Source organism: Dendrobates tinctorius, unplaced genomic scaffold (assembly GCF_039654945.1).
Source record: "Dendrobates tinctorius isolate UK_male_01 unplaced genomic scaffold, ASM3965494v1 ptg000186l, whole genome shotgun sequence".
Classification (NCBI taxonomy): domain Eukaryota; kingdom Metazoa; phylum Chordata; class Amphibia; order Anura; family Dendrobatidae; genus Dendrobates; species Dendrobates tinctorius.
Window position 1 is genome coordinate 4,582,408 of NW_027361853.1, and position 25,468 is coordinate 4,607,875.

At 44.9% G+C, this 25,468-nt stretch overlaps 1 protein-coding gene across 5 annotated transcripts in view; it reads left to right on the forward strand.

The window, feature by feature from the left end:
- LOC141055551 (alpha-actinin-1) overlaps nt 1-25,092 on the forward strand; it is a 150,435-nt gene extending 125,343 nt beyond the window's left edge. For 2 of the 5 annotated variants that reach the window (XM_073552172.1, XM_073552176.1), the window contains 4 exons: nt 18,699-18,779; nt 19,106-19,171; nt 22,770-22,928; nt 24,214-25,092. In XM_073552172.1, the coding sequence (XP_073408273.1) occupies nt 18,699-18,779; nt 19,106-19,171; nt 22,770-22,928; nt 24,214-24,372 (465 nt within the window). In that variant the 3' untranslated portion in view covers nt 24,373-25,092. The remainder of the gene's footprint in view (nt 1-18,698; nt 18,780-19,105; nt 19,172-22,769; nt 22,929-24,213) is intronic. The other 3 variants (XM_073552174.1, XM_073552173.1, XM_073552175.1) reach the window with 3 other exon arrangements.
- Nucleotides 25,093-25,468: the final 376 nt, after the last annotated feature.

The following is a 25,468-nucleotide window of genomic DNA, read 5'->3' on the forward strand; positions in this document are numbered from 1 at the left end:
TAAATTTGGGATAATAGTCTCCATTTAAAAAATCAGTCTTTGTTTTCAAATCTTGGATAACCTCTATATATCTGCATTTTATCCTAACTGCTGTGTGCACATGGGGGGATAAAGCTGAGGACTAAGTTGATGAGAAGTTTTGGCAAGCGTTAAAAACAAAGAAATTTCCCCGTATAAATTTTATAATATCCCTTTTTTTTGGCCACCAGTGTAGGAGTCGGCCAGGGCAGTAGTCGTGGCTGAGCTTAACTGGCTTTGTATGCCCTGGACTCCTTCTACATAAGTTGACTCTCATTCTGCATGGCACAATGTGTACTCACGGTGCTGTTAGTAGAGTCCACTCCTTCTCGATGGAGTCCTGTAGCCACAGATTTCTGTTGAAGAAATAGAGTCCAGTGCAAATCTTAACTGAACAACTTTTATTGCTTCAGGACACGGCATTTCGTTCAGTTTACGCAGCACATCTTTTTGTCTTTCCCTTCTCTCTTCCCTGAGCAACTTAACAATTGTACAGGACGGTCCCCTTAGAGTCCTCCACGTTCAGCGTCACCTTAGTAATGCGCTTCCTTGCCCGTTTCGCCCCGGTCAGGAGAGATTCAGCCCAGGAGGTGATTCGCCACATTGTGAGCGAACTTTCTGCACACTGCTGCTGTGACCTTTCTGTGTTCTCTCTGCTTTCTTCCTTTTGTGTGGCTGCTCTGTCTGTGGGAGCTGCTGCCGTACGATCTTCTCCCCTGGATAGCTGGGCACGTACTTAAACGTTGCGGAGTATCTATTCCTTTCAAGGGCACTTAAGCGCCTCTGAGCCCTATGGGCGCTCAGCTTCTTCTGACTGCAACCAAGGAAGATCCCTTCCTCTAACCTAAGTGACCCCTCCCCTCCTACATTAACTATCTACACTACTGAACTCCTATACTATCCTATGTACATTAATAGATCACCATCTAGTGGCCAATTACTAATACTGCACTCTCTCCCTGTAAAAAAACACATATATTGGCTAAACTATAATAATAAATTTTATTTTTATAGCCCCGACTTATTCCGCAGCACTTTACATTTCAGAGGGGATTTGTACAGACAATAGACATTACAGCATAACAATAATCACATAGCTCATAACAGATACCAAGAGGAATGAGGGCCCTGCTCGCAAGCTTACAGTCTATGAGGAAAGAGGTAGACACGAAAGGTGGGTGGTAACAGTTGCCCTGATTGTATGGACCAGCCATAATGTTAAGTGTGTAACAGTACAAACACAGAGGGCTAATGGATGCATAAAGCATGTGGGAACATGATGCGGGAAATCTGGTTATGGTAAAAATATTGGCTGTGCCACACAGGGATAGATTAGGTTAATGTGTTGAGGCGATAGGCCAGTCTGAATAAATGCGTTTTCAGGGCACGCTTAAAATGATGGGGATTGGGGACTAATCGTATTGACCTGGGAAGTGCATTCCAAAGAATTGGCGCGGCACGTGTAAAGTCTTGGAGACGGGAGTGGGAGGTTCTGACTAATGAGGATGCTAACCTCAGGTCATTATGAAACAATGTTAGCTATAAATATGCATAGCCGCATGAAATACACATTATATACATTTTATTATTGGGACATGTTTAGGGGTTCAGGACAACTTCCCCAACCCTACTACATTCTTCCTTCCTTAAAATTGGTCGTCCCTGACCATTCCCGCATAAAACTTTATTATTTACAGACAAGTACTCCATGCAAGGAGATATATGTTAAGGTAACACGTTTAATTTGGCTCAGCGTGAGCCACATCAGAATGGAGTAGATGTCCACTCAATTGTAAAAAAAAAAAAAAAGTACGCAGATTGTGTCCATATCAGCACCAATGTTCCATTTGGTGACCCCTTTCAGTCAGGTCTACAGTCTTAAAGGGGTGGTCCCCCTTCCTTTGAGTGGAGCACCGTTCTTCTGCTAATGGGTAGGCCACCTGTATTATGAACAGTCTGTTGCTGCTGCTCACATACCGTTCTGTTGCTCCTGTAAAGTGAAATTCTGCTATCCAGCTGAAAAACACAACAGGCACAACAAAAAAAAAAGTTATTTTCACCATAAAGATATTGCTCATGTCTCTGGAAGCACATCTGGGCTTCTTTACCCGTGGGTATGCAGAACAGTCTCGAAATATATATATTTTTTTTTAAATCAAAGTGCAACAATCACAACTTTTTTCACAGTCATCATACACATTGTTCATAGGCACGTGTCCCGTGCCGTTTTCTCATCTGAGCTCCATGCCTGTGTGCGGGATGAAGAGGACTCTGCAGCCGCAGAGTCCGTGGGCTGCCAGGTTGCAGCAGGGGGAGTGCTGGAGGCAAATGACACGCGGGACGCAGATCGTTTCTGTCGTGGGCGCGCATATAGTTCCAATCTGTCATCCTCCTGACACAGTGTCACCGCTACCGCGTAATAACCTCTTTAAAATAAGAGACCCAGTCTTCTTCCACTAAAGGTCTACCATGTTTGACAGAGGCAGCGTTAATGTAGACCATATCATCCGTGCCTGCCTCATGGATAAATCCAAACCACTGATCCACATTAGCGTAGACCAGTTGTCCGCGAGAGCGACGCCTGGCCATAGCATCGTCTCCATATTGATGCAACTGGGCCCAAATTTCCTTTTCCCGTCTTTTTCTTTTCGGCTATGATGTCCGCTATCCATCGGACTAACCCCGAGGTAAGGACTGACCCTGTGCTGGGCCGCGAACCCGGGGAGTGCCCGATTCCGCACCTACACTTTCCATGGGCCTGCTCTCCTGTCCCTGATGACTGGGGGTTAAATCTAAGGGCTTGCTCCGCAGAACAGAGGGTCGTGGGACAGCATGGGTTGTCAGAGTGGAAGACCACGGTAAGAACCAACCCTCCAGTTTCAAGGGTAGGGGTTTACTCACCGCTGTTGATGGTGGAGCACTGTCCGCACTTATCCCGCTCGGTTTGGGTCCTTCCGGAGACGGGCCGCCGTAATCTCACCTCTGAAGGCCTTGATGCATCAGCCGCGGCCGTCCCACAGGTGTCAGATCCTTCCGTGGGCGTGGCGGCATGCTTCGTGGCTGAGCTTAACTGACTTTGTATGCCCTGGCCACCTTCTACATAAATAGGTTGACTCTCATTCTGCATAGCACAATCTGTACTCATGGTGCTGGTAGAGTCCACTCCTCGATGGAGTCCTGTAGCCACAGATTTCTGTTGAATAAACATACATTCCAGCGCAAATCTTAACTGAACAACTTTTATTGCTTCAGGACACAGCACATTCAGTTCTGACACGGCATTTCGTTCACAGTTTACGCAGCACATCCTTTTCTTTCCCTTCTCTTTTCCCTCAGCCACTTAACAATTGTACAGGACAGCACGTCCCCGACGGCTCCTTAGAGTCCTCCATGTTCAGCGTCACCTTAGTAAAGCGCTCCCCAGCCCTTTCGCCCTGGTCAGGAGAGATTCAGCCCAGGAGGTGATCCACCACATTGTGAGTGACCCTTCTGCACACTGCTGCTCTGACCTTTCTGCGTTCTCTCTGCTTTCTTCCTTTTGTGTGGCTGCTCTGTCTGTGGGAGCTGCTGCCATACGATCTTCTCCCCTGAACCCTGGATAGCTGGGCACATAATAAAACTTTGCGGGGTATCTATTCCTTCCAAGGGCACTTAAGCCCGTCTGAGCCCTATGGGCGCTTAGCTCTTTCTGACTGAAACCGAGGAAGATCCCTTAATTATCTACACTACTGAACTCCTATAGTATCCTATGTACACTAATAGATCACCTTCTAGTGGCCAATTACTAATACTGCACTCTCCCTGTATAAAACACATATATAGGCTAAACGACATTACGAAACAATGTTAGATATAAATATACATAGCAGCATGAAATACACATTATGTACATTTTATATTGGGACATGTTTAGGGGTTCAGGACAACTTCCCCAACCCTACTACACCAACATAAAAAAGCCAAATGTGTGCTCTCAGCATGTAAGCGTGCCGACTGTATCCTTGCTCTGATTAGTAGCATAGCAGAATAATGATCACAAGTACATATACAGTGGGTGTGGATAGTATTCAGACCCCTTTAAATTTTTCACACTTGGTTTCATTGCAGCCATTTGGTAAATTCAAAACAGTTCATTTTTTTTCTCATTAATTAATGTACACTCTGCACCCCATCTTGACTGAAAAAACAAATGTAGAAATTTTTGCAAATGTATTAAAAAAGAAAAACTGAAATATCCCATGGTCATAAGTATTCAGACCCTTTGCTCAGACACTCATCTTTAAGGACAGTTTGCAACTACAGACAGATTTGAGTAAATTGGAGAATTGGGCTGAAAAATGGCAAATGAGGTTTAACCCCTTCACCCCCCAAGGGTGGTTTGCACGTTCATGACCAGGCCAATTTTTACAATTCTGACCACTGTACCTTTATGAGGTCATAACTCTGGAACGCTTCCATTGATCCCGGTGATTCTGACATTGTTTTCTCGTGACATATTGTACTTCATGTTAGTGGTAAAATTTCATTCAAATAACTTGCGTTTATTTGTGAAAAAAATGGAAATTTGGCAAAAATTTTGAAAATTTCGCAATTTTCCAACTTTGAATTTTTATGCCCTTAAATCACAGAGATACGGCACACAAAAAACTTGATAAGTAACATTTCCCACATGTTTACTTTACATCAGCACAATTTTGGAACCAAAATTTTTTTTTTGTTAGGAAGTTATAAGGGTTAAAAGTTGACCAGCGATTTCTCATTTTTACAACACCATTTTATTTTTAGGACCACATCACATTTCAAGCCACTTTGAGGGGTCTATATGATAGAAAATACCCAAAAGTGACACCATTCTAAAAACTGAACCCCTTAAGGTGCTCAAAACCACATTCAAGAAGTTTATTAACCCATTAGGTGCGTCACAGGAATTTTTTTGAGTATTTAAAAAGAAATGAACATCTAACTTTTTTTCACAAAAAAAATACTTCAGGTTCAATTTTTTTTATTTTACCAAGGGTAACAGGAGAAATTGGACTGCAAAAGTTATTGTGCAATTTGTCCTGAGTACGCTGATACCTGATTTGTGGGGGGGAACGACTGTTTCGGCGCATGGCAGAGCTCAGAATGGAAGGAGCGCCGTTTGACTTTTTCAATGCAAAATTGGCTGGAATTCAGATCGGACGCCATGTCACGTTTGGAGAGTCCCTGATGTACCTAAACAGTGGAAACCCCCTACAAGTGACCCCATTTTGGAAACTAGACCCCCCAAGGAACTTATCTAGATATGTGGTGAGAACTTTGAACCCACAAGGGCTTTACAGAAGTTTATAACGTACAGCGGTACAATTAAAAAATCATATTTTTTCCACAAAAATGATCTTTTCACCCCAATTTTTATTTTTCCAAGGGTAACAGGACCCTAAAAGTTATTGTACAATTTGTCCTGAGTACGCTGATACCCCACATGTGGGGGTAAACCACTATTTGGGCGCATGGCAGAGCTCGGAAGGGAAGCAGCGCCATTTGACGTTTTTGGCTGGAATTGAGATCGGACACCATATCGCGTTTGGAAAACCCCTGATGTACCAAAACAGTGGAAATCCCCCACAAATGACACCATTTTGGAAACTAGACCCCCTAAGGAACTTATCTAGATGTGTGGTGAGAACTTTGAACCCCCATGGGCTTCACAGAAGTTTATAACATAAAGCCATACAATTAAAAAATCATATTTTTTCCACAAAAATGATCTTTTCACCCTCAATTCTTATTTTTCCAAGGGTAACAGGACCGTAAAAGTTATTGTGCAATTTGTCCTGAGTACGCTGATACCCCACATGTGGGGGTAAACCACTATTTGGGCGCATGGCAGAGCTCGGAAGGGAAGCAGCGCCATTTGACGTTTTTGGCTGGAATTGAGATCAGACACCATGTCGCGTTTGGAAAACTCCTGATGTACCAAAACAGTGGAAACCCCCCACAAATGACACCATTTTGGAAACTAGACCCCCTAAGGAACTTATCTAGATGTGTGGTGAGCACTTTGACCCCCCCCACTGCTTCACAGAAGTTTATAATGCCCGGGCGTGAAAATAAAAAATTCGTATTTTTTCCACAAACATGATCTTTTAGTCACCTTTTTTTATTTTCCCAAGGGTACCAGGAGAAATTTGACCCCAAAAGTTGTTGTCCAATTTGTCCTGAGTATGCTGATACCCCATATGTGGGTGAAAACTACTGTATGGGCACACGTCGGGGCTCGGAAGGGAAGTAGTGACGTTTTGGTATGCAGACTTTGATGGAATGGTCTGCGGGTGTCATGTTGCCTTTGGAGAGCCCCTAATGTACCTAAACAGTGGAAACCCCCCACAAATGACCCCATTTTGAAAACTAGACCCACTAAGGAACTTATCTAGATGTGAGGTGAGCACTTTGAACCCCCAAGGGCTTCACAGAAGTTTATAATGCCAGGGCATGAAAATAAAAAAATCGTATTTTTTCCAGAAACATGATCAATTTGTCCCCAATTTTTTCATTTTCCCAAGGGTAACAGGAGAAATTGGACCCCAAAAGTTGTTGTCCAATTTGGCCTGAGTACGCTGACACCCCATATGTGGGAGAAAACTACTGTATGGACACACGTCGGGGCTCGGAAGGGAAGCAGTGACGTTTTGGAATGCAGACTTTGATGGAATGGTCTGCGGGTGTCATGTGCGTTTGGAGAGCCCCTGATGTACCTAAACTATTGAAACTCCCCACAAGTGACCCCATTTTGGACACTAGACCCCCCACGGAACTTATCTAGATGTGTGGTGAGCACTTTGAACCCCCAAGTGCTTCACAGAAGTTTATAACACTCGGACGTGAAAATAAAAAAATCATTTTTTTCCACAAAAATGATATTTTTGCCCCCAATTTTTTATTTTCCTAAGGGTAACAGGAGAAATTGGACCCCAAAAATTGTTTTGCAATTTGTCCTGAGTAGGCTGATACCCTACATGTCGGGGTAAAACACTGTTTGGGCGCATGGCAGAGCTTGGAAGGGAAGGAGCACCATTTGACTTTTTCAACTCAGAATTGGCTGGAATTGAGATCAGACGCCATGTTGCATTTGGAGAGCCCCTGATGTGCCCAAACAGTGGAAACCCCCAATTATAACTCCAATCCTAACCCCAACACACCCCTAACCCTAATCTGAGCCCTAGCCCTAGCCCTAACCCTAGCCCTAACCCTAGCCCTAACCCTAAGGCTGTGTGCACACGCTGCGGATTTTGCTGCGGTTCCGCAGCGGTTTTGGCTGCTGCGGACCCCAGTACCATGATTCCCTATGGGAATCAAAAACCGCAGTGCAGACGGTGCGGAATTTTCCGCGCGGATTATCTGCGGTTTTCAATCCGCAGAAAGAATTGACATGTCAATTCTTTCTGCGGATTCTCCTGCGGTTTGCCATCTCCTCTATTGAGGAGATGAAAAACCGCAGGACAAAACCGCAGAGCAATCTGCAGGTAAAACCGCAGGTCTTTTGACCTGCGGTTTCACCTGCGGATTTTACAAAATCCGCGCGGATGAATCCGCACCTAATCCGCAGCGTGTGCACACAGCCTTACCCTAACGGGAAAATGGAGATAAATACTTTTTTTTTAGTTTTATTATTTTTCCCTAACTAAGGGGGTGATAACGGGAGGGTTTGATTTACTATTTATGGCGGTTTTTATTTTTGGCAGCTGTCACACGCTAAAAGACGCTTTTTATTGTAAAATAGTTTTTGCATCACCACATTTTGAGAGCTATAATTTTTCCGTATTTTGACCCACTGAGTCATGTGAGGTCTTATTTTTTGCGGGACGAGTTGACGTTTTTATTGGTACCATTTTCGGGCACGTGACATTTTTTGATCGCTTTTTATTCCTATTTTTGGGACGCAGAATGAACAAAAACCAGCGTTTCATGAATTTCTTTTGGGGGGGTGCGTTTACACCGTTCCGCGTGCGGTAAAATTGATGAAGCGGTTTTATTCTTTGGGTCAGTACGGTTACAGCGATACCTCATTTAGGTCGTTTTTTTATGTTTTTGTCGGTTTTATGCAATGAAAACTATTTTATATAAAAAATAATTATTTTTGCATCGCTTTATTCTGTGAGCTATAACTTTTTTATTTGTTCGCTGATGATGCTGTGTGGCGGCTCGTTTTTTGCGGGACAAGATGACGTTTTCAGCGGTACCATGGATATTTATATGCGTCTTTTTGATCGCGCGTTATTACACTTTTTGTTTGGCGGTATGATAATAAATCATTATTTTTTGCTTCGTTTTTTATTTTTATTTTTTAAGGGGTTCGCTAAAAGGGTTAACTAATGGGACACTTTTATAGGGCGGGTCATTACGGATGCGGCGATACCTAATATGTGTACTTTTATTGTTGTTTTTTTTTTTTATTATTATTTTCAAAAAATGAATTTATTGGGGAATATTTTTTTTTTTTTTTTACTAATTTATTTGGCGTTTTTTTTAAATTTATTTTTACATTTTTTTTTAATTTTTTTTTTATTACATAGTCCCAGGTGGGACATCACTGTCCTGTGACAGATCGCTGATCTGTCACATCACAGATCACTGTGACAGATCAGCAATCTGTCACAGGCATTGAAGCAGACTTCCTCTTGCCTGCGCTTTGCAGGCACTGAGGAAGCCAGCTTCCTCAGGTCCCCGTAGGCCCCCGTCGCCATCTTGGATTCGGGGGCCTGGAGGATAGGAGCCCCCCGCAGCAGCGCTGCACATTGTGCTGCCATGGGGGGCTCAGGGAAGCACGGAGGGAGCCCCCTCCCTGCCGATGCTTCCCTTTAACTCCCGGTACACCGCGATCATGTTTGATCGCGGTGTGCAAGGGGTTAACGTGTCGGGGGCGGTCCGACACGTTTGTCCGACAGCTGACACCCGGCCGCGATCAGCGGCGCTCACCACGTGGGCGCCGCTGATCGTGCCGACGTACTATCCCGTCCCCGGTCATACGGGCCCGGGTACCGTGGACGGGATAGTACGTCGGATGGCAGGAAGGGGTTAACACAGGTAAGTGTAAGGTTATGCACATGGGAAGGAGAAACAGATGCTACAATTACTTACTAAATGGGAAATTGCTGGCGAAATCAGACATAGAAAAAGACTTAGGGATCTTAGTCAATAAGAAGCTAAATTGGAGTGCCCAGTGTCAGGCAGCTGCCACCAAAGCAAATAGGGTCATGGGATGCATTAGAAGAGGTCTGGGGACACGAGATGAAAACATAATTCTCCCTCTGTACAAATCACTCGTCAGACCACACTTGGAGTATTGTGTGCAATTTTGGACGCCGGTGCTCAAGAAAGACATTACTGAACTTGAAAGGGTTCAAAGGCGGGCTACTAAAATGATAAATGGAGTTGGTTCACTACAATACCCAGAAAGGTTATCAAAATTAGGTCTATTTACTCTAGAAAAGAGAAGACTTAAGCCCCCGTTACACACTGCGATATCGCTAGCAATATCACTGTAAAGTCACCGATTTTGTGACGTTGCAGCGATATTGCTAGCGATATCGCTGCATGTGATACTTACCTCCGACCGGCTCCCCCGCTGGTTATCGCTGATCACGCGAGAAGCTCCTGGACCATTCCTCGTCGGGCGCTTCCTGTGGCGCCGACGAGCGACGCGTGGAGCCGGGCGGGAGGACGCAGGATCGCCGCGTCTGACAGGTAAGTAGCGACCCCCGTCCCCAGCGATGTCGCTGGTGAGATCTGCCTATGTGGCAGCTCACTAGCGACCACCTAGCGATGCACCAGCGATCCTGACCGCGTCATATCGCTGGTCGGGATCGCTGGTGCATCGCTAGGTGTAACGGTACCCTTAGGGGAGGCCTAATATATATGTACAAGTATATCAGAGGGCAATACAGAGATCTCTCCAATGAACTGTTTGTACCAAGGACTGTGACAAGAACAAGGGGGCATTCTCTTCGTTTGGAGGAAAGACAATTTCTGCACCAGCATAGAAGAGGGTTCTTCACGGTAAGAGCAGTGAGACTCTGTAATTCTCTTCCTGAGGAAGTGGTAATGGCCAACTCACTGAATGAATTTAAGAAAGGAATGGATGCTTTTCTTGTGAGTAACAGTATAGAAGGTTACGAATAACATAATATTATAGATAGATGGTTGACCCAGCTTAGGGGAAGGAACTTTTTTCCCTATGGAGAAAATTGGCTGCTACTCTGTGGGTTTTTTGCCTTCCCCAGGATCAGAACAGCTGCACTAAAAATAGGCTGAAATAGATGGACATAAGGTCTTCCTTCAGTCTTCAAAACTATGTAACTATGTAACTATATGTAAGTCATATGCTGTCCATTTCCTTGTGATCTTCCTTGAGGTGGTTCTACTCCTTCATTGAAGTCTAGCTGTGTTTAATTAAACTGATAGGGCTTGATTTGGAAATGCACATACCTCTCCATATAAGACCTCACAGCTCACAGTGTATGTCATACCAAATGAGAATCATGAGGTCAAAGGAACTAGCCAAGGAGCTCAGAGACAGAATTGTGGCAAGGCATAGATCTGGCCAAGGTTACAAAAGAATTTCTGCAGTACTCAAGGTTCCTAAGAGCACATTGGCCTCCATAATTCTTAAATGGAAGAAGTTTGAAACCACCAGAAGTCTTCCTAGACCTGGCCGTCCAGCCAAACTGAGCAATCGTGGTAGAAAAGACCTGGTGAGTCAGAAGAAGAACCCCAAGATCACTGTGGCTGAATTCCACAGATGCAGTAGGAAGATGGGAGAAAGTTCCACAAAGTCTTCTATCACTGCAGCCCTCCACCAGTCGGGCCTTTATGGCAGAGTGACCCGACGGAAGCCTTTCCTCAGTGCCCAGACATATGAAATTGCTTGCTAAAAAAAAGGACTATGAGAAATAAGAGTCTCTGGTCTGATGAAACAAAGATAGAACTTTTGGTGATAATTGTAAGTGGTAAGTGTGGAGAAAAACAGGCACTGCTCATCACCTGCCAAATACAATCCCAACAGTGAAACATAGTGGTGGCAGCATCATGCTCTTGGGGTGTTTTTCAGTTCCAGGGACAGGACGACTGGTTGCCATTGAAGGAAACATGAATGTGGCCAAGTACAGAGATATCCTAGATGAAAACCTCTTCCAGAGTTCTCTGGACCTCAGACTTAGCCAAAGGTTCACCTTCCACCAAGTCAATGACCATAAGCACACAGATAAAATAACAAAGGAGTGGCTTCAGAACATCTCCGTGACCATTCTTGACTGGCCCAGCCAGAGCCCTGACCTAGACCCAATTGGCCATCTCTGGAGAGACCTAAAAATTGCTGTTCACCAACATTCACCAACCAGCCTGACGGAACTGAAGAGGATCTGCAAGGAAGAATGGCAGAGGATCCCCAAATCCAGGTGTGAAAAACTTGTTGCATCATTCCCAAGAAGACTCATGGCTGTACTAGCTCAAAAGGGTGCTTCTACTCAATACTGAGCAAAGGGTCTGAATACCTATGACCATGTGTTATTTCAGTTTTTCTTTTTTAATAAATTTGCAAATATTTCTACATTTCTTTTTTTTCAGTCAAGATGGGGTGCAGAGTGTACATTAATGAGAAAAAAAAGACCTTTTTGAATTTACCAAATGGTTGCAATGAAACAAAGAGTGAAAAATGTAAAGGGTCTGAATACTTTCCGTACCCACTGTATACGGCCATAATGTAGACCTTTCAGTCTCACCCCGATATTTGGGATTTTACATGTCTATTGTGATTGGCAGCCGTTGGCCACAGCTCTAGATAAGTTATTCTCGCCAGTACAGGCCACACAGTTATGTACATGTGAACCACAGACTATTGTACTATGATGATGATTATTACATGTGTGATAGCTGAATAAGTCGTTACAAACCGTTTATAGTATGTAGATGACCATTCGGCTTTAGTCTTCTGTAATGCAAATGCCTGGGATTTCAAGGTAAATACAAGCATTCGTAGCAATTTACAACTCTGATCTTCTGCTCCATTTTTTTCTGGGTAAATTGAGAGGATATATGATTAGCAGAATAGCTAATATGGCTAATAGTAACACATGGTGTTGGTGGCCCATTGTAACAATGCCCACAGCTACACCAGACCGCACTAGAGGCTAAGATGTGATGTAACTAGGAATAGCCACTTGTCACCAGCCTCTCTGGGCCAGTACTGGGTGCTTTATTGCAGGTAGGGACCCGGTCACTAGATTCATGCTGCCCATATTACAGGCGGTATGAAACAGATCCTGGTTGCACCTTTGCAGACTGGTATGTTTTTTTTTTATTACGGTAATCCTGAAATGTTCTTGCGTTTCAAAGAGAACATAGTTTGAGTATCTGTCTGGGAACATTGCCACCCCATCTGTCTTCTCCCTGCTCTGTGTGGGTGATTGACAGGTCTCAATCGCGTGTAGATATACCTGTGAATCACCTGGAGCAGAGCGGGGAGAAGCCGACCAGGTGCTGCGCTGCACTCATCTTTGTCTTTCCCTATAGCCCCCCTTAAAAGTATTTTTTCTCCAAAATGTTGCAATGTTCCAGATCAGAACTCAGTGCCTGCAATCGTGCGCCCAGGCTGTGATTTATGCTGCCTGCGGTTTGGGCAGCATGAGTCTAGTGACGGGTTCCCTTTAAGCACCTGTCAGTCTGATTGCTGGAAGCGCTGCTATTTGCAGAATAGGATGCATGCATCTACACGGGTAGGGTACAGGGAGCATGTCTCTCCATACAAATACCACCGTCTTATTTCTTTCTTCCGTTATCTATAGTGGGTTTATATCTGCCCAGAGCAGTATTTAATTATACTTTACATATTTTATTTATTTTACTCATTTATATAGCACCATTAATTAAAGTTTTTCTGCAAGAACATGTAGCACAAATGTAGAAGAAACATTTCACTTGTTCACATTAATCATTACTGCTAATGATTTTCTAGATGTGAATCCCTCATGTAATGCATTTACTCATTCCCGAGGATTTTATTAACATTTAGTTAAAGTAAAAGTGTCATTCTTCTCATTGGTGAAGGTGAGAAGATTTCTAAGGCGAGTAGGCACTCCGCACAGCATGTGTGTAGGCGAGAGTGGCTTCGGATAATTGTATCTTGATGAAACTCCTTTCACATAGAAGCCACAGCATACAGTACATGTTTCCCAATATACAGGCTGGCCTGTAATCACTGTGTGTGAATAGATTGTGAGGAATCCGACCTAAACTTTTAGAGAGAGAGATTGTTGAAGTAATGCACTGATTGATCAGCCGTCCCCAGGAACCAAGATTTTTCCGATGTGCATATGTAGGGTCGGGCTGAGGGAGGCGATTAGGTGATGCTGATCAACAGGACTGGGGGGTGACCCACTTCGTGGCTCCGGCAGACATGAGACTGAGACAAGGGATGTGTCCAACAGTTCAGATTTTATTGGCCGCTTTTCGGACGACCACCCTACTTCATCACAGGATTTGTCCACAATTCACTTTTTACACAGACCCGGGTACCTTCTCTTTCTTGTATTACCGTTCGTGGCGTCCTCTATGGCTCTTCCCCGTTGTGGCTGCCCTAAGCACTTTCACCACAGCGTTTCACCCTTTAGAGTACGCCGTCCACCTGATACTCACAGTCTGTCTCTGTCCGCAGCCACTGTTCTTTTGGGTCACCCCCCGTGACCGTCTCCACTGTCAGTAGCTCTCTGTAGGCCTTTTCCGTCTTTCAACCTACAGCAAACTCTCCTCTCTAGTGAGCTCCCTTGGCTGACTGGAACTTCCAGAACCTTCTCTGACCTCTTATACTCCCAGTAGCTCCGCCCACTATCACCTGACAGTAACCTTTGACCAATGGCAGTTACCTTGACCCATGGCAGTTATACAGTCACTCTCCTATACTCCCCACTGCCCTCTAATGGTCAAATTACCACATGACACCCTTTTCTCTTTATCTCAGCCTACACTGCGCTATCTCTCTGTCTCTTACTACAGACATACCTGTCCGTCAGCTCAACCTCCCCACATTCCCCCTTCCTTTATCCATTGTCATCCCCGACAATCTTATCTCCTTCTTTTCCGTTCTGAAACTTCCCCACCTTCTTTTGTCAGACCGGTTGTTGAGCCAGGCCCGCGATATGTGGGGGCTGAACCAAACCGGGAGCAATCATGCTCCGAGTAGCTCACGGCTTACTCGCCAGCGCGTACGCCACCATGACAATTCCTTCAGATTGGGTTAGGTCCATCTGGACTACTCTACGGATGTGTACCTCCCACTGCTCTCCCTTTCTGTCACCCTCTTAACGTCATGACCGAGGCCCTAACCTACCAGGTCATTTTCAACGTCCTCCTAACCTTCTGGGGGTATGTGGTACTTTAGCCTGACTCATGTACCCCGGTCTGTCTACACTCTTCCTGTCTTGACATCCTGTCTTCGTAAATACGTCATGGTCGTCATACTGTATGCACCCGGAACCTGTTGAACACACACTTTTTTTTTTTTTTTTACATTTCAATTTATCAATTTCATCACACACCTCACCAGGTTTACTACAACATGTTTTCTTTTTTAAAAAAATACTCTTTAAATAAACAAACCAAGCAAGCACAAAACAACAAAAAAAAAACAAAATGTTAACAGCATGAGAACAGGGATACTCCCCCCTTCCTTTACGAACAGCACCCCCACTGGCATTCCTGTTACATCAGGAAGAGGGTATGCTTACTATGGGGACGTGGGACAGTCCCCTCTTTGTGCAACGGTGCACTGCAGTCCCGGCAGTCCATTGTATATGCCCTCCGGGCCACCTCCTGGCGGCCGTTGTATTGCCGTAACAGGGGACTCCACCGCCGTAGAGTCTCTGGAATGCCAGTAGTGTCTCTATTTTGGGGGCTCATACCCCTCAGGGTAAGCAATGACCGCTATGGCGTAGAGGCCACGGGGACAGTGTTCCTTATAATACGAGACCAAGCCTCCCTCCCACAGGTCATGTTCATTCTTGACGGAAGCTACATTTAGGTAGATCTTATAGCCGGTGGCAAGGTCCCGAATGAAACCATATCCTTTTCCCTTGTTCAGGTGTACCAGCCTCCCGTATGATCGTGGAACAGACATGGCGGCCTCTCCTTTCTTATGGAACAGCGCCCACACCTCCCGCTCTCTGGCCTTTTTCTTTTCAGTTATCTCTGCAACCCAAACGGAGGGTCCCGGTATAGGCCGCAGAGTCCGGTAGGCGGGCCGCAGCCGAAGGTGGAGCAGAAGCGGCCGCAGACAAGGGGAAGCAGGCCGCCACCAGAGTAACAGGCGGGACTGAGGAGGCCGCTGGCATCTTCAGATAAGTTGGGGAGTCGGTCACAACCGGAATCAGGGCGGCCGTGGGCTCCGGTAAATAGGCCGCAGCCATGGCTGCGGACGCAACAACGGCAGCCGCAGGTGTTGGTCCGTAGGACATGGTTTTCTGTGGCGGGCCCGTGATGACGGCAGGTTCTGATGAACAGGCCGCAACTGGACGCCATAGCACGGCAGGGGTGGCCGTGGGTTGGTTCCGCGCCGCCGGGCGAGGCGGCTCAGAATGGTCAACAAGAGCCGTGAGCTCATCCAGGGTCGTAGTCACTGTAGAGCCGGGAGTCGTCCAGGGAGGTTGAGGGCTGATGTCCGGACCCAGGGACCCGTCTGTTGCGCTGGGCATGGGGGCTGCTTCTATCTGCGATGCCGCCGATTGGGCCGGCGGAACGCTCACCTTCCCCGGCGTCGCAGCTCCCAGCAGGTTGTCCCACCGCTCTTCCAATCGCCATAGATCTTCCAACGGCAGCTGCATCGGGGCACGGAGCACTGAGACTGGCTCCCAGGGACAGGTCTCCCGGCGGGATTCAACTTCCTGACGCCATCTCCATTCTAGGCGTCCGAGGCCACGACAGCTGCAACGCCGCATTTCCGAGGCTCAATGGCGCCAAACAGCTATACCCAGTCTCTTCACCAGGGCCACTCCCGCTCAGGGGTGGGGCGTTGATCGGCCTCTCCACCCATTTTCCAAGGGCCAGCATGGGAGGGCGGCTGCCTTCTGATGTAAGCCTTTCCCCCCAGGGGCGGATGCGACACAGTCCTGGATTGTCAGTAACGGCTTCAAACTCCTGTGTTTCTTCCTGTCGCTGATACGTCACAGCCATATTAGCAGTACACTTTTCTGCTCTGGTTTATCTTATGAGCAGCCAGCAATCCAAAGCACAGGTTCAAATTGTAATCCACAGGAAACGAAAGAGGAAAAAAAAATAAAATTCTTCACCCCACACAGCTTGGGGGCCTTTGTTACTTCGTGGCAGGCTTGCCGCTGAAGATGTTGTATTGGCAGCAATGATCCTGCCGACTACACCAAATGTAGGGTCGGGCTGAGGGAGGCGATTAGGGGGTGCTGATCCAACAGGACTGGGGGGTGACCCACTTCGTGGTGCCGGCAGACATGAGACCGAGACAAGGGTTGTGACCAACAGTTCAGATTTTATTGGCCGCTTTTCGGACGACCACCGTACTTCATCACAGGATTTGTCCACAATTCACTTTTTATACAGACCCGGGTACCTTCTCTTTCTTGTATTACCGTTCGTGGCGTCCTCTATGGCTCTTCCCCGCTGTGGCTGCCGTAAGCACTTTCACCACAGCGTTTCACCCTTTAGAGTACGCCGTCCACCTGATACTCAGTCTGTCTCTGTCCGCAGCCACTGTTCTTTTGGGTCACCCCCCATGACCGTCTCCACTGTCTGTAGCTCTCTGTAGGCCTTTTCGTCTTTCAACCTACAGCAAACTCTCTCCTCTCTAGTGAGCTCCCTTGGCTGACTGGAACTTCCAGAACCTTCTCTGACCTCTTATACTCCCAGTCCCAGTAGCTCCGCCCACTATCACCTGACAGTAACCTTTGACCAATGGCAGTTACCTTGACCCATGGCAGTTACACAGTCACCCTCCTATACTCCCTTCTGCCCTCCAATGGTTAAACTACCACATGACACCCTTTTCTCTTTATCTCAGCCTACACTGCGCTATCTCTCTGTCTCTTACTACAGACATACCTGTCCGTCAGCTCAACCTCCCCACACATACAACGTTAGGAAATGATTAGCACATTAAAGTAGCACTCCAGCATTTTTTTTCCCATTCGTGAGCTATCTGTAATGTAAATTCAGTGTGTGCATTAAAATAATTACTGGTTGTTGTCTTTTTCCGGTCCAGCACTGCTCCAGTCCTCTCCTGGGTCATGTGTCCACAGTTGTGACCAGCCGACTCACAGCAGCGTTACAGTGTGACCATAAGGCCGGGGTCACACTTGCGAGAAACTCGCACGAGTCTCTCGTCTCAGTACCCACACTGTCACTGGCACTCGGAACTGGAGTGTGCGGCTGCATGTATTTCTATGCAGCTGAGCGCTCCGGTCCGAGTGCTAGCGGCAGTACTGGGTATTGAGACGCGAGACTCGTGCTAGTTTCTCACAAGTGTGACCGCAGCCTAAGTCATTTTCTCAGTGTAAGTCTATGCGACTTAGGCTGGGATCACACATGCGAGCTAGAAACTTGGACAAGTCTCGCATCTTAATACCCGGCACTGCTGCTGGCACTCGGGCAGGAGCGTTCAGCTGCATGTATTTCTATGCAGCCGCACACTCCAGTTCTGAGTGCTAGCGGCAGTACTGGGTATTGAGACGCGAGACTCGTGCTAGTTTCTCACAAGTGTGACCTCAGCCTAAGTCATTTTCTCAGTGTAAGTCTATGCGACTTAGGCTGGGATCACACATGCGAGCGAGAAACTTGGACAAGTCTCGCATCTTAATACCCGGCACTGCTGCTGGCACTCGGGCAGGAGCGTTCAGCTGCATGTATTTCTATGCAGCCGCACACTCCAGTTCTGAGTGCCAGTGGCAGTGCCGGGTATTGACATGCGAGACTCGTCCGAGTTTCTCGCAAGTCTGACCCCAGCCTTAGAGTGAGGTTCTCATAGACTTGCACTAAGAAATGGGTCGACTGTCTGCTGTGAGAGCCAATAAGAAAGCGATGATGTCGTCACATGATGCGGGAGAGAACTAGAGATGCGCCGTAAACGGCAGGAGACTGTGCAGTAAGTATTTTACTGCCTACATTGTACATAATTACTGATGGCTATTGGATGAGGTTACACGAAAAAACGTTGGCTTGGTATTTTTAAACTTTGGCAAATTTTGACAAATTTGTGCTTGGGTAAAATATGCTTGAAAGGCACAATTGATGTAAGGAGGTTGAGAAGATGGGGATAAGAGCGCACAGGTCATCTGTGTGGGGTTTTATTTCTTAAAAGTACTAAATGTTGCTGTAAAATATGACACGTTACCTACCAGGTGTAATTATGTTGCCTCCGGTAATCACTCTTTTGCACTGTGGGTGGGAGGTTTACACATTGTGCATGAACCCTAAAGTAGTCACCGTTAAGCATCCTTATCACAAATATTAATAACTGTTGTTTTTTCTCTCCTCTGCCCTGTGCATGTCTTCCTCTGCTTATTCTGCATGACCCTGAATTCACAACCCACCCTTCCGTACCTCTCCTGATCCCTCTGCTTTCACGCTACTGCCCACCTCTGGCATGGCATGACCTGGACACCTGAACTATCACTTACTGTAACAAGGATCACTCCGGCACGCTTGGCCCAGAGGAGTTTAAGGCCTGTCTCATCAGCTTGGGTTACGATATTGGAAACGATCCTCAGGTATTGAAGCGTCTCACGTGTTGCCCTTACATTGTGTAACAATGGCTTGTATTTTCCTTCCCAGGCGCTGAGGACTAGTTTTGGTTTACTGCTTAGTGAGAAGAAATAATGTGTTTTTTTCTTGATGTTTGTGTGTTTTACCTTCTCTCACATTTCCACCGATTCCTCTTTTATTCGCTTTCAAAACTCTTACAATCTGTATATAACTTAATTTACATTGTGTCTTTTTCTTGCTATGTACTTCTTTCTGCTTTCTTGCCTTTCTCACTGTCCTTTGTTACACATTCCTGTATCCTGTCCTTTCTTTCACACTGGACGCCCTGCAGAAGAAGACTGGTATGCTGGAAAGTGATGATTTCCGAGCCTGTCTTATCTCCATGGGGTACAACATGGTAAAGTAAAACATTCTTGAAGCCCATAGTTGACTGTGATAAAACTGTGCCGAAAAAGTCTACCCACCATGATATCTTTTTTATAGGTTTTAAAAGGGGTTTTCCAGTATTAAGATATTCGTGGCCTATCCTCTATCAGAGACACCTCACCGATCAGTGGTTATGCCCTATGGCAGCAACGGGTTGAAAACCGTGTATGGCGTGGAACATTGATTGCCCTTCCATCATACTGTATAGTGGCCATTGATGGGTAATTCAGATCAGCTACTATTACCTAAAGTGGTTATCTGGTCTTCTGCTAAAAATCTGTAGTCACTCTATCTAAATCCTTACAGCACATGCAACACACAGTCAGGATTCTTCGATAGTGGCGGCAAGACAAAGCAAATATTCAATTTGCATACAGTTGTGGCCAAAAGTTTTGACACCCCTGCAATTCTGTCAGATAATACTCAGTTTCTTCCTGAAAATGATTGCAAACACAAATTCTTTGGTATTATTATCTTCATTTAATTTGTCTTAAATGAAAAAACACAAAAAGAATTGTCCTAAAGCCAAATTGGATATAATTCCACACCAAACATAAAAAAGAGGGTGGACAAAAGTATTGGCGCTGTTCGAAAAATCATGTGATGCTTCTCTAATGTGTGTAATTAACAGCACCTGTAACTTACCTGTGGCACCTAACAGGTGTTGGCAATAACTAAATCACACTTGCAGCCAGTTGACATGGATTAACGTTGACTCAACCTCTGTCCTGTGTCCTTGTGTGTACCACATTGAGCATGGAGAAAAGAAAGAAGACCAAAGAACTGTCTGAGGACTTTAGAAACCAAATTGTGAGGAAGCATGAGCAATCTCAAGGCTACAAGTCCATCTCCAAAGACCTGAATGTTCCTGTGTCTACCTTGCGCAGTGTCATCAAGAAGTTTAAAGCACATGGCACTGTGGCTAACCTCCCTAGATGTGGACGGAAAAGAAAAATTGACAAGAGATTTCAACGCAAGATTGTGTGGATGTTGGATAAAGAACCTCGACTAACATCCAAGCAAGTTCAAGCTGCCCTGCAGTCCGAGTGTACAACAGTGTCAACCCGTACTATCCGTCGGCGTCTGAATGAAAAGGGACTGTATGGTAGGAGACCCAGGAAGACCCAACTTCTTACCCCGAAACATAAAAAAGCCAGGCTGGAGTTTGCCAAAACTTACCTGAAAAAGCCTAAAACGTTTTGGAAGAATGTTCTCTGGTCAGATGAGACAAAAGTAGAGCTTTTTGGGAAAAGGCATCAACATAGAGTTTACAGGAGAAAAAAAGAGGCATTCAAAGAAAAGAACACGGTCCCTACAGTCAAACATGGCGGAGGTTCCCTGATGTTTTGGGGTTGCTTTGCTGCCTTTGGCACTGGACTGCTTGACCGTGTGCATGGCATTATGAAGTCAGAAGACTAACAACAAATTTTGCAGCATAATGTAGGGCCCAGTGTGAGAAAGCTGGGTCTCCCTCAGAGGTCATGGGTCTTCCAGCAGGACAATGACCCAAAACACACTTCAAAAAGCACTAGAAAATGGTTTGAGAGAAAGCACTGGAGACTTCTAAGGTGGCCAGCAATGAGTCCAGACCTGAATTCCATAGAACACCTGTGGAGAGATCTAAAAATGGCAGATTGGAGAAGGCACCCTTCAAATATCAGGGACCTGGAGCAGTTTGCCAAAGAAGAATGGTCTAAAATTCCAGCAGAGCATTGTAAGAAACTCATTGATGGTTACCGGAAGCGGTTGGTCGCAGTTATTTTGGCTAAAGGTTGTGCAACGAATTATTAGGCTGAGGGTGCCAATTTGTCTGGCCCATTTTTGGAGTTTTGTATAAAATGATCAATGTTTTGCTTCATTCTCTTTTGTGTTTTTTCATTTAAGACAAATTAAATGAAGATAATAATACCAAAGAATTTGTGTTTGCAATCATTTTCAGGAAGAAACTGAGTATTATCTGACAGAATTGCAGGGGTGTCAATACTTTTGGCCACAACTGTATATACAGTCACATACTGTCTAGACTTGCTCTATACAAGTGAATTTGGCTACACTGAGCATGTCTAGTTGGAATGTAACCTGAATTATGCAAATCGCATACTTGCAGTCATGTGACTGCCCGCTTTCTGCAATAATCCCACAGAATCTGGATGACTTGTGGTGCTTGCGCTAGTAAGAATTCTGGAGACTGCATTCACATAGTGACGACAGACTTTTAGCAGAAGACCGGACAGACAACCCCTTTTAATAGGAACTGATTGGCAGTACCTGGGAGCTGCCAATAATGAGTGCGTGATGTTCCACTCCTTATACTTCACAACTTTGCTAACACACATCCAGATGTCCAGAGGAATCGTGAAGTAACGGCACCACCAGAAATGATGCTCAAGAATTGTTATATTTCATCATTTTTATTGCTTTGTCCAGAATTGTTTTAGGTTCCATAAATTGTATATTGATCTTATAATGCGTAGGGCTCCTTGGTAGGGGGAAGTTTACTCTCATTATACATGGAAGGAAATATCGCCCTAATCATTGTCTACCCTGCATTGTGTCCCCGGTCAGACAGTCGGCATGGATTGGACAGTGTCATGTTATAAAGTATTGCCCCCCATTTACATGGTATGAGCCCCCCAGCAGGCTATGAGACTGTAGTTTTACCTGGGCAGTCTCTGCAAAATAAAACAAGGAAACCTCTGTAAAGGCCTCTCGCCCAGCAAACCAGTACCTTGCTCTGCACTGATGAGGGGCCCAAACTCTGAAAACACCCAAAAGAAGCAGCTTTATTTCTTCTGGAGAAGATTGCTTCAGTTGATTACCTTGATCATGTTATAAGGATCAGAGAATCACTTGTAGGGTTACTACCTCCAAAATGTGACCATTGAGAGCCAGCTTTCTTCTCCCTGTTGGAAAGCTAATTTGCGTTTTGCCTCATTGATCTACTTTTCCCGGAGGAATAACAAAAAGATGGGGCGAGGCAAACTTATAATAAAATATTTTGGACAATTTTTATTACATGGGCAATGCGAGTATTTTTGTAGTTTAATTTTACATCAAAAATTTAAATAAACTTTGTGCTGTTTCTTCTGACTACTGACCAGATGTTGTATTGCGGATCATGTTTTCTCACTACATGGGTTTATGATTACTGGAAGAATCCTGGACTTTCGCTGGGTGGATGAATGTTTGAATTGGTAAAATATCACAAATAATATAATCTAAGCAGAATAATAAACCCAAAAAGTGACCCATATTACACGCCAAATTATATGATTTAAAGGGGTGAAATACATTTAACACTACCTGTAGGATTTCTGGGATCCCAACCGATCACTAGAGAACTGGGGTTATGATTCCCCTATGTCCAATGCTGATGCTGTCCATACACATTAGATTAAAAAATGACTTCAATGGCCTAATATGAGTAACTAGTGGATTATTGATCCGTCGTACAGTGCACATTTATCTAGAATATATAGGTAGATGTAAGTGAAGGTTGGGGCACAGAAGAATCGGTGATGTTGGCAAACACTGCAGCCTCTAATAATTCCTCTTCCATTCCTTCCTAGGGTGAAGCCGAATTTACCCGCATTATGGGAATTGTAGATCCCAACAGGCTTGGGGTGGTGACATTTCAAGCCTTCATCGACTTCATGTCTCGGGAAACTACAGATACAGACACAGCTGACCAAGTTATGGCTTCTTTTAAGGTCCTTGCTGGTGATAAGGTTTGTGCCCTTCTTCCATTTCGTATCTCCCATTGATGGCGAGTGAGGCTGACAAAGAGGAATTGGCCTTTCTTACTAAAAAAAAAAAATCATCATCATCAAAGTAATGATGGAACATTTAAAATTGCACAACATTTACATTTATTCCGTAATTATTCATTGATGTATGTTCTAAGATGAAACTCCCTCGTTCAGACATCCGTCTGGTTTTTTTTTCACATACGTGAGAAAAACAGATCCTTTTTCATCAGTTTTGGATCAGATTTTCATCAGTGTTTACGCAGTGTGGTCATTTTACCATTAGCGATTTTTTTTTTCTAGCGAAATAAAAACTTGCAAAGCTTCTCCCACCAATTACCTTGTAAATCGCGGACTAGACAGTGACGCCATCTGTGTGCTGTCTGTGGTTTATATGCACCCATAGATTGGAATGGGAAATTTTGATCCATGACTCGTCTTAGTGATTTTTTTTTCACTGACATGCGGTCTACAAAAATACATGGGCGTTTGAACATCTTCTTAGACTATAATGGGTGTGTGCGCTCTTGACATTTAGTAGGAGATCTCCAGAAACATACATGAAGTGCTGCAATCAATTAAATGGGGTTGTCCATGTAATGGACAACCCATTCTCACTTACTATGTTCAACCTTATAAAATAATAACATCCTGTACTCCCAGGGACGGACACAGACAGAAATGAACCCCGTGCAAGAATAGTATATGTGCCCATTGCAGTCCAACAGATCATCATAATGCTCAATTCCACCTCCTTTGGAGGTAGTAGCGGGCCCTCTTTCCTATGTGTTGTTACCAATCCAGCGACATTGGCGCCAGGGCTCTAGTGATGTCATGTGAGCCCAGCAGCCAATAATGGGCCGCTTCAATCTGACTTCCTTCGTATGTATGCTACTTACATCCTGAGGAAGTCCGAGTGGAGCAGCACCTCTCACTTCTTCTGGATATCCTTTTCATCCAAAGGAAGTGAGAGCGAAGCTTCCCAATAGCGGCCACTGATTAGCTGCAGGGCTCACATGAGATAACATCCCATGATCCTCGGCCTTGTGGGAACGGTGCTAGCACTGGAGGGGGGAGTACTGGCTATTATTTTAGAAGGGGGAGCATAGCAGTTGAGAAGGTGTTGTCCAGGTAGTGGTCAACCCCTTTAGAGTTCCCTGTTCTTAATCTGTGAATCTGTCAATAGTAAAAGTAGATGTAGATGATCATGGGAGATGCCCAGGGACCAGAAACATTAATCTGCTTTTTATTGAATATTTCATTCTAGAACTACATCACTGCTGATGAGCTGCGCCGGGAGCTTCCTCCAGACCAAGCGGAGTATTGCATTGCCAGGATGGCACCTTACATGGGACATGACGCCGCCCCAGGAGCTCTGGACTATATGTCATTCTCTACAGCGCTGTACGGTGAAAGCGATCTTTAACTCTGTACCACTCGCCTCGATGTCACCGCAGCGCTGACTGTCCACCACTCCTGTACGCAACGTGGTTTCAGCTTTCACGCCTTTTCTGTGTCTCCATAGCTCACCAGATGAAAAGTCACTCTTTCCACCCCTCTAGTGTGCGGAGCCCTTATCGCTCTGCTGTTGCCAGAAGGGGCAACCATCTTTGACCTTAAAGCAATGGTTTACAAATAAAAGTTTTTACTAAAGACCTTTAAATTCATATTTTGTTATGAGAGTTAAAAAGGTGAAATGTATTTTTCTGCCAACATAAAAGAGCAATTAACCTTTCTTTGTAGTGTGTCTGAAGAGAATAGTTGAAGGTTTCGGCTCCTTCACCCGTCTTCTTTTTGCTACCACATAAGGGGGAGAAGGGCAATGACTGTTTAGTAGCCATGGTTTAGTCGGATATATATATATTTTTTTTCCATCCACCAAATGCAATTTTTTGACAAGGTGAGTTAAAGCGAACAATGTCAAGGTGGAAGTGTGACCTCATGGGGAGCGTCCATATTTTTCTAATTGTCTGTTTTTCAATATTTAATGTTATATAAGGAATGCCGTGTCCCGTCACCAGCTCCTCATCTTATTTTTAATGTTGCTAAACATGGTTTGTTTAGAGACATGACGCTTCAATGATTGTTTGTCCTCAATATCTGCTTGTCACAAACCTTATTAAAGAAATTCTTGTTTAAATTTTAATCATTTGTGTTATTGGCTACTTTCATATAAATGGCATTTAATAATACAATTAATACTATTGCTCGAGTGTCTTTTAATGTTGAGTATCTATCCAGTGTCTGTGTGCATTGAGATCATCTTGCATCGAGTTTGGCTTATGTGCACAGATGTCATGATCCGATGAGGATCCATAAACAAATGATTTGTTGTTGTATGGCAATATGTTCCTTTACTTGCTCTGCTAATATTGCCTTACAGGCTGCCAATTCCTTTGCTTAAAGGGTGTTTCCCATCTTCATAGAGGAGTGCAGTGTTAGATAGGGCATGTGAAAATAAGCACTTTTGCCATTTACTGCTTATTAAAATTTTCACCCATTTTTTAAATATTAACTTTTTT